General features: G+C 34.4%; 2 protein-coding genes across 2 annotated transcripts; one reads left to right on the forward strand and one right to left on the reverse strand.

The window, feature by feature from the left end:
* Window positions 1-2,337: 2,337 nt before the first annotated feature.
* Window positions 2,338-5,652, reverse strand: LOC142640838 (FAD synthetase 2, chloroplastic-like). The gene is made up of 5 exons (XM_075815131.1): window positions 5,451-5,652; window positions 4,784-4,836; window positions 4,536-4,671; window positions 2,979-3,154; window positions 2,338-2,873 (listed from the first exon to the last, which is right to left on the reverse strand). Exons 1-5 carry the CDS (start codon window positions 5,594-5,596, stop codon window positions 2,362-2,364), a joined length of 1,023 nt encoding a protein of 340 aa, XP_075671246.1. The 5' UTR covers window positions 5,597-5,652; the 3' UTR covers window positions 2,338-2,361.
* A 405-nt stretch (window positions 5,653-6,057) lies between these two features.
* Window positions 6,058-10,773, forward strand: LOC142640837 (uncharacterized). The gene is made up of 8 exons (XM_075815129.1): window positions 6,058-6,228; window positions 6,313-6,805; window positions 6,922-7,039; window positions 8,237-8,358; window positions 8,890-8,975; window positions 9,883-9,992; window positions 10,087-10,119; window positions 10,345-10,773. The coding sequence occupies exons 1-8, from the start codon at window positions 6,135-6,137 to the stop codon at window positions 10,399-10,401; spliced, it is 1,113 nt and encodes a 370-aa protein (XP_075671244.1). The 5' UTR covers window positions 6,058-6,134; the 3' UTR covers window positions 10,402-10,773.
* Window positions 10,774-13,711: the final 2,938 nt, after the last annotated feature.

Raw genomic sequence — 13,711 nt, forward strand, 5'->3', positions numbered from 1 at the left:
ACACTCAACTCGTTATATGTGGTGAGTTGTTACAAAAATTATGAATTTAGTTATAATTTTAATATTTTTCTTGAAATCTTTGACAATTTACATCTTTTATCAATCTATATGGTATTATTTGTTTTTTTAATTGAACTTTTTTGAACTGTTACTATATAAATACCTTACCTCTCTCCTGCCCCATGCACTTAAAGCATGTAGATGTAATATCTGGCTTAACTCACGCCTGGTGGTTGGCATTATGTTTTTAAAACCTTAATGATATTTGACAAAATAGAAGCCATGATTGTGGGCATGGGTGTAACTAGAAATTTTGGTTCGAGGGACCAAATATTATTGATATATCATTAAAAAAAAAATTCAAAATACTTGACCATTACTTTTTATAAAAAAATAAAAATATATAAACTTTTACCACAATGCTCACCTTGTTATATGTGGTGAGTTGTGCCAAAATTTATGAATTATGTTTTGATTCTAACATTCTTCTTGGAGTCTTTGACAATCTACATTTTTTATCAATTAATATGGCATTATTTATTTTTATTTATTTATTGAACTTTTTTGAAATATTACTATGTAAATACCTTACCTCTCTCCTACTCTATGCACTTAGAGCATGTAGAGGTACTATTTGGCTTAATTCACGCCCGGTGGTTGCCATTATGGTCCGTTTGGTAATGTTGTTCTAGTAACGTTGTTTGTATGTTTTGGAAATACATGTGGGCAAAAAAGTGTGTAAAATACGTGTAATATTGTTTAAAAACTGAAAACTGTTATTTAAGTTGTAGTACCAAACACCCCCTATGTTTTTAAAACTTTAAGTCCGTGATTGCGAGCATGGGTGGAACCATGAATTTTGGTTTGAGGGGCCAAATATAATATTGATATATCATTAAAAAGAAATTCAAAACACTTTTTTTTTTAGAGAACTTGTTATCTCTATAAAGTTTTTGAGTATTCAAAAAATTCCTTAGCTTGCTATAAACATTTACCAAAAAAATTCACCATCATTTTTAAAAAAAAATATATGTTTAAAATCTCTCTTTTTCTTTCCACTACTATCACTCCTAAGTCCAAATATTAAATCACTCCATAATTTTCATTATAAATTTTAAATTTAATCAAGCATTGACAAATAATTGGAAATTTAACAACAACAACAAAAGACTAACACTTTATGTGTTTCAGTGAAAGCTCTTATTTAAAGATATGTTTTTGCATTTTCTTGTATTTGGTAGTACTAGGAAAAAAAAAATCAAATGAACACGCTTTCTTAATTTCCCTTATTTACGTTGGTATGAGATAGATTTTTTTTTTTCATTAAAATTTTCTGAAAAACAATCCTATCTCACATAAAGCTAAATAAGAAAAACAACTATATTTCACACAAAGCTAAATAAAGAAAGTTAAAAAATAGTTTTCCAACTCATTTTAAGTTCAATACCAAACACACCAAACATAGGAAAATAAGATACTTTTTTAAACAATATTTTTTGAAAAATAATCTACTTTCCATAAAATGTTAGTGTCGAAACAAACAGATTAGTCCCAAATAAAAAAAATATTTCTTCGCAAGAGAAAATTATTTTGAACTAAAATCATAACTCCACTACTGTCTGATGGGTTTTTTTTGGCGGTGGATCTGCTGGGTTTTGGGTTTTTGCCAGTGGATCTTATGGGTTTTAAGATGAAAATTTTTTTAGCTGCAAACATTTTCAGAAGTGCAACAACACACTGAAAAAGAAAACATTTTACTCACCCTGGATTATCAAAGAAGCATTTCTAAGTTTATATAACATATTAAACATTAAGGGGTGTTTGGTAGAGTAGTTTAAGATGAGATTTTTGTAGTTTTTTGAAATACGTATAGGTGAAAAAATGTGCGAAAATATGTGTAATATTGTTTAAAATGTAAAAATGTGAGTAGGGTGAGAATCTCTTGTCCTCATCCCCGCAGAGGCAAATACAAAGAACTGTATTGAAGCATTAGGATGCAGTGATACAACTGAGGGGACCCGTACACACAAGGTCTGTTGCCAAAAAACAAAAAAAAAAGACTTCCAGCTAACCAAGCCAGCAAAAACCGACAATAATTTGACTTCTCTTTAATCTGTACTTAGAAAAGGAATTCCTTACATTAATGTATAACATCTTAGTTTCACCTGAGAAACAAGTCAATTAATTCTGAATTGATGAACTAGCTATGTATATATTCTGCATACGGTGCTAAATAATTGCATATTGCCCATCATGCATGCAGCAACAGAAGTACCAATTCATTTTAGAATGTGGATAAAACTTCTCATCTGCATATTTTACAGAAAGAAAATCGAATACAGAAAAAAAGTATTAATTGAATCAAGTTCCTGAATCACCAAATTCAATACATAAGAGCCGCAAGTCTTGATTACCGACAATATTACATGTACTTACCTCATCCATTTCAATATGAACATGCTTTGTGTCAATAACTACTTTACATGGTACTAGGTTGTCCTCACCAATATAAAGAGAGCACTTCTCATATAGACCCTCCTTTGGTGCTAAATTTAACAAACAAGACTTCGGAGCTGACACCCTACTTTTGTTGCTGGTAAATCCATCCTGGTCCTTTGCCATCAATATAAGCCGATGTTTACGACCCAAAAGCTCTGAAACATATCTCATATCCCCAACAGCAAGGGCACGACGAACACGAGTTGATGAGACTTGTCCTCTCTCTTTTGAATTACTGGAGTTCATATTTCTGGCATATTGTTTCTTGTCCATAACAGAACCAATAATGTAAGCCCCCAAACCATACTCTTCACACAGCCTCACCAGCTCTAATGCATCGCCAGCAGCTCTATATCCAAATCGGTAATTTTCACCTGTCAAAATTTCCCATCACGGCATCTAATTCAGCGTATATGAAGAGCACTTTTGACTCATAAAAGGTGCACAATGATAGCAATTGGATCCTTAATCATATTTACCTGCAACAACTCCACGTACTCCAAGCTCTTTTGCCAACTTCTCAACAAATTGTCGAGGAGTGAGATGTCGAACACTTGAAAATTCAACTTGAAACTCTGCTGGAATCATGTTATTACAGTATGGGGCCCAAGAGGAAAGAACTCGCCTCCGATCACATTTGGCAACTATGGGAGCCCTAAAGTAATTTAAAATTTTTAATTTAATCAATGAAATTGTTCAGAACTTGAATATCAGGAAGAATGTATAGGAGCAAGGGGCACTGCAAATGCAAGGCATAATTTTTGCAAAACCATAAGGATGACTCACATTTATTTCCCATATTATATATACAGTTTTATAATAATTAAGAAAAGTGGAAATTTCCAGAAATTATTAGCATAAAGTTATAGAAACTTTTAACTGAAATTGACTCCATTTTGCAAATTTTGACCTACTTACATGAAGAAAAAAAAAATAGTAAATATTGAGGTAAAAATGATTATATTAACCCAAGGAACCCTTTAAAACATAACCAGCTTTAAAATTTTCCCATCCATTATTGATAAACTAGCATTATCAACTGTAAACAGTCCAAACCTATGGGCTGTCCCTACATCACTAAGATTTAATAGTGATAATCTGTATGCTTCAGAAAGAAAACAATGCCATGTTTGGCATAAGAATCAACCTACAAGTTACAAGCAAACAACATTAAAAAATAATGGATACATGATCTCTTCATAGATCCCCTTTAAGTGCTTATAAAAGGCTCTAGCAGAACTATTTATTAAAATGTTGAGCAGCTGAGGAAAGACGTAGCCTCTATATTTCTACTTATTCCCAAGCATAGCTTTCAAGAAAATTATATAATATTTTTTGTCCACATGATTGTAAGATATCTTCAGATCCACTCTCACCAAAATTTAGTAACCTAACATCTACTATGAACAGGATCATGATAAGAAAACTAAACAGCACACCTTCAATTGCCAAGTCCTTTTTTACTACTTCAATTATTGTTATTTTTGGTCTTCCTCTACAAAGCAAAAACAAAATTAATCGGTCTGTTACCAATGCCATAGACCTTGAAAACCCCTGAAATGGAATTGGTAATAAATTTGTTATCTTAACTTTGGTACTAATCTCTTAAATAATCTGGTGTTGAATCCAAAGTTTGTAAAGTTGTAGCCACCACCCCGTCAAGCTTAAAGTAAGATAACTTCTTAACCCTTTTCTGGACGCAAGTAGGTGGTTTCAACTCAACTGATCAGTCCATAATAGTCAAAAATTACCAACAAGTGCACAAAACCACAGAATATACTAGTGATTTTGCATAGTCTCTCTCTCTCTCTCTCTCCTTGCTTTGTATATTAACCATAGAAGCAAAAAAAATATGCAAATAGTCATCCCTCAACCATTTTTACTTCTCTCATGATACAAAACCAATTTTGTGTACCTCGACAGTGAGAGCCTAATAAGCAATTAAGCACAGAACAAAGGCAATAGATAACGACTCCATAAATATTGGGAAAGAAGAATTCAAATAAATGAACAATAAAGATACATAACATCCATACCTAGGTTCCCAACCAAGCACCTCTGCCATTCCAACAAACGACAAAAGAAACGGAGGTCCAACCTTCGCTGCTTGAATTGCAAGTTCTCGATGACCAATGTGAAGGGCTTCAAACTTTCCCAATGCCACTATTCCTCCTAGAGATGATAATCATGGGTTCAATACTAAAAAGCCATACAAAACAAAAGCAAGATAGGTTTTTTCTGTTTAGAAATAATAATTAAATGGTAAATATAGGATGAAAGAAACCTGCCACTGGGGACAATCCTTGCAGTGGAACCTCACGATCCTCTTCTCGTTGGCTTCAGACACAAACGAAAAGAAAAAGAGAAGCAAATCAGATTCTCCACCAAAATATGATACGAAGCAATACGTTTCTAGCATAATGATTCCCACATTAGAATTAGAATTTAGAACCTTTTTGATTGCAACCACCAAATCATCCCGAGTAACCTTCTGATGTGCTAATACTTAAAGTTACAGAATCATAATTATTTGTTTCCTAATCTTCTCAATGAGAAAGTAGAGCATATATTCCTAACTTTCTGATTGCTAGACTCGAAACCGCAACTTGTTGCTTAGGTGCAGTATCTTAGATTTTTCAATTAAATGCGAACACATAAGTATATGAATTTAATTATCCCTAGCTCGCGGAAAGACGGAATTGTTAGTGTTGCATTGGTCAATACAGTCATGTGTTTGAATTTTTAAAAAAATAATATAAAAATTTTCAGCAAGTTAATACAGTAAATATTAGTAGAACGTAGAGAAGGCAGATTTAGAGAATTTTTACTTCTAGTGCCTCTCAAATTCACTGTTTAAACAAATAAACAATCAGAAAGCAAAGGAATTTGTAGAATTAAGAGCTAAAAAGCATTAGGTAGTTATAGTTATCCTTGAGTGCGTGCGTGCGTACCTTAGTTCACTGGTGATTGAACAGAGAAGAGGTCGAGACGTTGAACGCCGAAGTGGATGACAGAAAACGCCCCCACGTGGCCGAAGGTTAACGGCGGTGCGAGGAAGAACGGCGACATTTCCGATCGCAAACGGCGCCGTGGGCATCGCCGTGAAATGAGAAAGAGAGACTGATTAGAGAGAGCAGAGATAAAATTTTTAAAAAGACATAACATTTTCTAGGTTTTGGTTTTATATCCTAGGAAGAAATTGACTATTTACCCCTCATTTGAAAAATACGTTGCAAAATGCCCAATTATGTAACTATTTAACAAAAATACCCTGTTTTGAAACTCAATATTCACAAAATTAAATTTTTGTGTAAAGCTTGATATTCTCAAAATCAAATGTTATGTATATATGTAAAACTTAATATTCTCAAAATTAAGTTTTCTATATATTTTTAAATATAACTCAATATTTGTAACGTCGGGGCAAGTTTTAAAATGTATTTTTCTCAATAGCTTCAAATCACAGGCATTTTGCTCATATTTTTCAAATTTGGGGCAAATACTCATTTTCCCTGTATCCCAATATATAGAGCCCTAAACTACGTCGTTTCAATTTGGAAAAATATGGCAAACAGTAAACTATAATAAAGACTCCAGTTGACTCTCTGATCACAAGTCAAGACCGCAGAGCGAAAATGAGTACTAGTTCGAGGTTTCTGTTCAGCAACGGCGTCGTACTGCACTCCTCCGACGCTCCTCCCATAACAACCTTCCTCGAATCACATCCAGGTACCTCTTAATTTCTCAGATCAAAACGCTGTGTTTAGTTAGTAGCTATTTGCTTACCAAATTAATTAAATAAATAAATTTCAGGCGCTTACACTACCACTCGAACTCACAACAATGCCTCGTGCCTTTTGTTCTGGGAAAGGCACGTGAAAAGGCTAGCTGAGTCGATAAGAATTCTATCGAATTCGACTCCACAGCTTTTGTTCAAACAAAACGATAGTATGGTTATGCATTCACTGCCACAATTTACAATGGGGTCATTTCGGGCGCTTGTTAACGATTCGATGAATAAAGTGTTGCCAATTGCGATGAAGGAGAAGAGGAGTGATGGGGAGGAATTATCGGTTACCACGCTTGTTAGTGGGAATATTGAGAGATTGAGTGGAATTGGGAATGTGGGTTATGATGATGATGATGATGATGATGATGATGAAAGAGGTTGTCAAGCTCTTGATGTGTATGTTTATGTTGGGAGTTATGTGGTTCCTGCATTTGGGGTTCGAGGAAATGGTGCTCGTTTGGCCTTGGTGGGTCGCGGGAGGGACGTGGCGAATGCTAAGTACTCGGATTGGGTGAGGTTAGTGTGCTGTGTGTTTTGTGTGGTTGGTGAGAAAATTGAGGGAAAGAAGAGAAATTTATGTTGCATTTGTTGATGCAAAAATAAGACACTTTTTTTTTTTTTTTTCTCGGCAGGCTTAGGAAGCCTCTTGAAAAGTTGAGGCCTTTTTCAGTGACTGAGCTATTGCTGTCAAATGATGGTGATCAGATACTTGAAGGATGTGTGACAAACTTTTTCGTTGTTTGTCGAAAGGTGAGTGGCTAAGAATTTAAGATATGCTCAATAATTGTGACTGCTTAACTCGGTTGAAATTTGGTTTAATTTTAGTGGGAGATTGTTCACCAAGTAGCATTTATTCCTATTTCTATTGATTGGAAAACCCTGCTGTTGAACTATTTTTGGTTCATATTTGACCATTTAATTGTCATTGGACTTAACTTTATGTGAATACTATCATGAGATTGTTCTCAGGTTGGAGAAGTTGGTTTTTACAGAGTTAAATTGGCATGCAATAAAGAACTAGAAAATCAGGGTTTGTGTAGTGACTATATAGAACAATTTTAACAGCAACTAGTTTTCAAATAAGTGTGAATTGCCTACTATGTCTATTATATATATAAAAATGAATGCATTTTTTCAAATTATTGTATAATCTGCAAATCATTTGAATTCTCTAATTGACTTGTTTCGAAATTCATTTTTGAATAGTTATAAAAACCACTCACAACTTATTCCACCTTCCCTAGGAATTGTACAACCACCATCATTGATTTTGGAAATATATTGGGAAATCTTTTTATTAAGGGAATTGAAAGGTGATTACCTTTGTTTCTTAGAATGTCTGATGTACAAAAGTTAGGATATTGTCTTTGCACTTGAGCGATAGTCCTATTCATAAGAAAAAGAGGGTGCTTATGCTTTACTCTGTCTTTTGGAGCTTTGCATGGGTTCCAATACTTTTAGAATGCTTATGCCCAACCCAGTGGGGTTGGCCAAGTGGTTGGGCACTTTGTCTCAAAGTGGCTGTCTTGGGTTTAACTAGGAGCTCCCTAGTTCAAGTCCAGGCACCAGCGCTTTAAAAAAACTCCCTAGGCCAACGATTTACCCCGTTATGGGCCCACCCGTCGCGAGTAGTGATTAGTCTCTGGTTGAAAGTTTTGAGGAAACACTGTGGAAAACCAAAAAAAAAAAAAAGAATGCTTATGCCCATGACATTGACACTCTCTTTTCCCACTTGGAACTTGTAGATAAAAAATACTCATCAAAGCAAGTTTTAAATGACAAGGTGGCTTGGTATTAGCTGTCACTGTTGCTTTCTCTTCATATTCTTAGAATAGCTCATGACTTTTGAGAATCTTATCAATATCAAGATTGCATGTATTCTTGTATGTTCCCTGCTATTTGGTATTAGTTTTATAATTATAATTTTTTTACGGAAGGTGTTTACAGGATATTGATGAAGCTAAGGGAGACTACTTGAATGATCGCAATGGTACATGTGCTTTTGAAGTACAAACGGCTCCTACTGGTGATGGTGTCCTTCCTGGAATTATTCGCCAAATAGTTATTGAGTAAGTCTTTTCTTGTGTTCAAGTGTACTTACTTTTTGTTGTAAATTTATGTCTTACATACGAAGATTTCAGTTGGCACCATTGTCCCAAATTGTGGTCATCTCTCATTCAAATTTACGTCCACAAAAACCTGCTCACTGTCGATGTTTCCATCTTTTTTGCAAGGGAAGACTTTGAAGCTTTCTCAAATCTCCATAGATCATGTTGAGAGTGAAATTAAATATCAGATTGTCTCTTGAGTGGAGTCTTCTATCGCATTTATTTTAATAGAATTACAACTATGAAGCATCCAAAAAAATTTCCCAGTAGCATTGTTAAATTCTTGTTGAGTGAGCATCTGTGCTATTCAGGGATGAGGATTGGGCACTTGGATAAGTCTAGGCAATATCTTGGCATTCAACTTGTCCAAGTTCAGTTTCCATCTTGCATCACCCAATGTTAATGGGTAGCTAAATCAATAAGAAGGGGGGAATAAGATGCTTATTTAAAAGAATTTGTTATTTTTGATTTTGCTATTTTACAATTCTGTAGAGTATGCTTGAGCAAGGGAATCTCATTTCGGGAAGTTGCACCTTCTTGGTCAAAGCATGAAACTTGGGAAGAAGCATTCATCACAAGTAAATTTTTTAACTTCCTTTAATTTTTCCTGGGATGGCAATTGCCAGTTGAGTGAGCACAGAGCATATCTTCTTTGCTTTTAGAATCTGTAAATGTCCAGCTGTTCTCTTCTTGTTGCTAGGACAAGTTTCAATCTCATAGGAATTACAAATGCTTGATTATTATGGTCCAAGAACGACGATTTGGACATTTATTTGTAATAATTTTTATATTTTGCTTTGACCAGAAAATTTATTTTAGTTGAGGGCTTTAATGCATCTGTACTTATTTTACTATGCATTTTTCTAAAAATGCCATTCAGTCTGTGCATTGATATTTTTCACTATCACGCAGTTTCAACAGCTTAGCTGTTTACTGTTTAGTTTGTGCAACATTGTTGAAATGGACGGTCAGGATTTTCATATGAACCATACTATTTTTATGTTATGGCTTCAAGAAATGAGTCTTATCTATTGATTCACTTTTCCATTTTTCTTTAGTTTCATATACCCCCTCAACACATATATGCTCTTTCCTTAGAAAACCCACTCTCTTATACTCTAGGTTGTGTCTAACTTTTTGGATCACCATTACTGCTATCAGCATGGACAGTGTTTCCTTAGAAAACCCACTCTCTTATACTATAGGTTGTGTCTAACTTGTGGATCACCACCACTTACTGCTTTCAGCATGGAAAAAGTTATTAATTTATGTCATAATGTCAGAAAACTTGAAACCTGCCAATTACATTTTTCACCAGTTTGATACCTTATGGTTTCCCATCTCAATTACAATGTGATGAAGGCTGTTTTCTCTTCTGGAATTTAATCTTGTGGCAAAAGCCATACCCAATAGTAATAGTAGATTGCAAGAAAGTTCTTGGTACCATTGCTGAAATCATTTTATTAATGTACTGTTGTATTACAGATAGCTTGAGACTTTTGCAACATGTGGAGACAATATTAGTTCCAAGTTCTTGGGAATCAATTATATCAAAAACTCGGGAGGAGATATCATGGGAAGAGAAGCAATTCAAGGTGTGAATTTCTAAGAGTTTAACTAGATTCAGAGCTTTGAGGTGCTATAAGATGCTGATTTTTTCATGATTGTTTTATTTTGAATTAAATGCAGGATGGTCCCGGGATGATTACCGCATTAATTCAGGTGAGCATGTGTATTCTGCATTACTTGCACTGTCCATAAAAATGTATTTATGTGTGCAACTGTTGAATGTACAACAGTACAAGGATAGATAAGTAAGAAAACCCTTCTGGAAAGTGAACTGTGGATCATCATTTAAGCTCTATATGCCCTTGTTTTCTTATTCTTTAAAAAAAAAAAAAACATGGAGAGGAAATGAAAATGATCCTTCTTCTTCTTCTGGGACAGAAAGAGATCGTGGAGAGAGCAATTGTAGAAGGTTTTCCGGTATGTGATGCTGTATGAAAGGTGGGGCCTTATTGTTTACCTTTTGATATTCTTAAGCACACATTGGACCACCTTGCTAGGAAGGACTGAGTGACTTGATTGCCACTGTCTACACTTTGATATTCTCAAGCACACATTGGACCACATTGCTAGGAAGGACTGAGTGACTTGATTGCCACTGTCTACAATAGTATGTAAATTTCAAGTCTATAAAGGGTCTAAACATGTGAAAGTCCTGGGACTGGTTGTGATGGACCAGGGATTTTTACATTTGCCATTAGTTGTCCTTGGTTAATATTTGAACGTTTGGTGAGAGTACTTTGATGTATGGTATGAATTTTCTCTGTATACTTCCAACATGATAATGAAATATGTGTTTTTTTAACTTAACACCCCTCCTTGTGAGAGGCCCGCTCTATAGAAATAAACACTTTCTCGTAGCTCATACGCTAGTCCAATGCTAATGCCACCACTTCTTAAATTTTGTTAGGTGGAGTAGCTCTAAAATATCTTGCACTTTGTGGATCAAATAAAACCACATAAAGCTTGAGAAAATTGATAGGGCTGTGAATGAGCCTGCGTGGCTTGCTAATATCAAAGGATTCTAGCTTGAGCAACGCCAAAGATATAACACAGGCGTAAATGTACTTTTAGTCCTTACATTTTGCATATTTTTTATTTTAGTTCCTACATTTTCATTTCACCATTTTTAGTCCCTAAATCAATTAACGCGTTCTATTTTGGGTTTACAGTTACTCATTTAACAGAAATTGCTGATGTGGCAAACGGAGTGTACTGTTGACACATTAAATGCTGACGTGGTCAATAAAATAATATTAAAAAATGTCATGTCAGGATCCACGTGTCCATTAAAAATAATATTAAAATAAATTTATCAATTTTAAAAATTAAAAAATTACAAAAAAAAAAAAAAAAACATAATAAAATTTTCAATATTAATTTATCAAATTCTATTAAACTTTCTGGGCAACCAAACACAATAAAAGTTATTAAATCTTAAAATCTCAAACAAAATCTCCAAGCTCTCTCTATGAAAATCTCAAGCTATCTCTTTCTACAAAATTCTCCAAGCTCAAGGTGAAGGTACAGGTGATTGAAGGTGGGTTTTGGGTGAAGGTGGAGGTGACTGAAGGTGGTTTTGGCTGAAGGGGCTGACTAAAGGTGAGATCTCTCTCTCTAAATCCATGGCCGAAATCCCAACTCTCTCTCTCTCTCTCTCTCTAAATTCTCTAAATTCATGGTTGAAAACCCAGATTTCTCTCTCTCTAAATTTTGGCCAAAAACCCAACTCTCTCTAGCCAAAAACTCAGCCCGCTCTCTCTAAACCCATGGCCAAAAACCCAGCTCTCTCTCTTTCTAAATCCATGGTTATTTGTGGTTTCAGATCTTGGGTTTTGTTCATTGATTTGGGATTTGAGTTTTGAGTTTTGTGTTTGGTTTCTCAGAAAGCCTAAGATAATCTGGGTTGAGTTTTGTGTTTGGGGCGGAAAAATTTGGGTTTGAGTTTTGTCTTTGTGTAATTGTTGAATGTCTTTGAGTTTTGTCTCTTTGTAATTGTTGAAAAAACTGGGTTGAGTTTTGGGTTTGGGTTCCAAAATTCTGTCTTTATAATTGTGGCCATGTCTGTGTTTGTGGGTTATAATTTTTGTTGATCTAGGTTTTCACCTTGTAGATTTGGGTTTTTGTTGATCTGGGTTTTGAGAGGCAACAACACACCCTTCAGTATAGAAGTCATGGGTTCCTCTCAAAAAATGGGAAAACTCGATGAATCCGGCGTCCACAGCCATAGATTATTTGTCTTTGTGATCTTGTGTTAATGTTTAAATTTGAGTTTGTGTTTGGTTATGGGTTTGTGCTCTGGAATCGAACTGGAGAGGCATTTATTACTCAAAATCAAGCTGTTTAAGAACTTACAGTCTGTGATCTCCAGCGGGATTGGTCCAACGAGAGCATAGCTGGAGAGATCTAGGGAAACAAGATAAGGCAACCAATTACAAATTTGAGATGGGAAATTTATGTTTTTGTTGATAAATTTATTTTTTCTGGGTTCGTGTTCATGTGATTGAATATTTTTGGTTTCGTGTTCTTTTTGAATTCATGTATATTTTAGGTTTTAATTTTGGTTTTTTAATTTTTTATTTTGTTAAAATAGATAAATTAATTTTCAAAATCAAAAGTTGACGTGGATGCTTATGTGTCTTTTTTAATCATTATTTTATGTTGACGTGGCATTTTTTAATATTATTTTATTGGTCACGTTAGCATTTAACTAACAGTGTACTTCCTTTGTCACATCAACAATTTCAGTTAAATGAGTAACGATAAAATGGAACGCGTTAATTGATTTAGGGACTAAAAGTTGTGAAATGAAAATGTAGGGACTAAAATGGAAAATATGCAAAATGTAAAAACTAAAATTGCATTTACGCCTATAACAAAATGTCACAACATTTTTAAACTAGCATGCCAACTCACACATGGGTCCATCACAATCAAAGACGGAGTTAGGACTTAGAGTTAGGAAGGAAAGGTTTGTTGTTGGTTATGTACGGCGACTTTGACCTTTAGTTCTATTACTACTTAGCCATTTAAGGGATTTTTTTTGGATGTGTGAGACTTTGATATTGGGTAAGGACAAAATAATTTTATTTAAAATTTTAAGGGAATTGGGTTTTTTTTTTTTAAAGATTTACTTGCCCCCAAGTTAAAGCTTGCCTCAATCACAATCTTCTATTTTAATTTTTTAGTATGCTAATTTTGAGAATGTTTTTTTCTTGTTTCCATGGCAATACTTTTCTGGCTTAGCATCTTAGTGGCCTTGACTCTACATATTGGTGGTTGTAGACTTGTAGTGTCAACCCTTCCCAAATGTTAGTGGGAGGCGGTGTAGACTTGTCCTAAAATTGTTCTAGATATTCGATTCCAGTGAGATGTCTCATTCAACAATGCTCTCTCTTTTTCTCAACAAAAAAAAAAAAAAAATGCTCTCTCTCTCTCTCTCTCTCTCTCTGAAGCAATCAAACTGAGAATAACGAAGTGAGAATCCATATCTATTTGATTAACACAATCTTAAAAAGCAATCAAACTGAGAATATCCATAACACAATCTTAGTGAATCCCCCCTCCCCCCAACTGTGTCCTAGCATTAGGTACTGCCTATTTGATTAACACAATCTTTAAAAGCAATCATACTGAGAATATCCATAACTATCCTCGTGCAACTACAAAAAAAAAAAAAAATATATATATATATATATATATATATATATATATATATATTATCAAATGATACATATTACTCTCCATT

The sequence above is a fragment of the Castanea sativa genome, chromosome 6, assembly GCF_040712315.1.
Source record: "Castanea sativa cultivar Marrone di Chiusa Pesio chromosome 6, ASM4071231v1".
Lineage (NCBI taxonomy): Eukaryota > Viridiplantae > Streptophyta > Magnoliopsida > Fagales > Fagaceae > Castanea > Castanea sativa.

Bases quoted from the DNA above. Each gene is read 5' to 3' on its own strand.
- LOC142640838 (XM_075815131.1), bottom strand. From the start codon at position 5,596: ATGCCCACGGCGCCGTTTGCGATCGGAAATGTCGCCGTTCTTCCTCGC. The intron at 4,837-5,450 runs GTACGCACGCAC...TTGTGTCTGAAG, and splicing joins TCAATCACCAGTGAACTAAG to CCAACGAGAAGAGGATCGTG. The intron at 4,672-4,783 runs GTTTCTTTCATC...TATCATCTCTAG, and splicing joins AGGATTGTCCCCAGTGGCAG to GAGGAATAGTGGCATTGGGA.
- LOC142640837 (XM_075815129.1), top strand. From the start codon at position 6,135: ATGAGTACTAGTTCGAGGTTTCTGTTCAGCAACGGCGTCGTACTGCAC. The intron at 6,806-6,921 runs GTTAGTGTGCTG...TTTTCTCGGCAG, and splicing joins AAGTACTCGGATTGGGTGAG to GCTTAGGAAGCCTCTTGAAA. The intron at 7,040-8,236 runs GTGAGTGGCTAA...AGGTGTTTACAG, and splicing joins TTTTCGTTGTTTGTCGAAAG to GATATTGATGAAGCTAAGGG.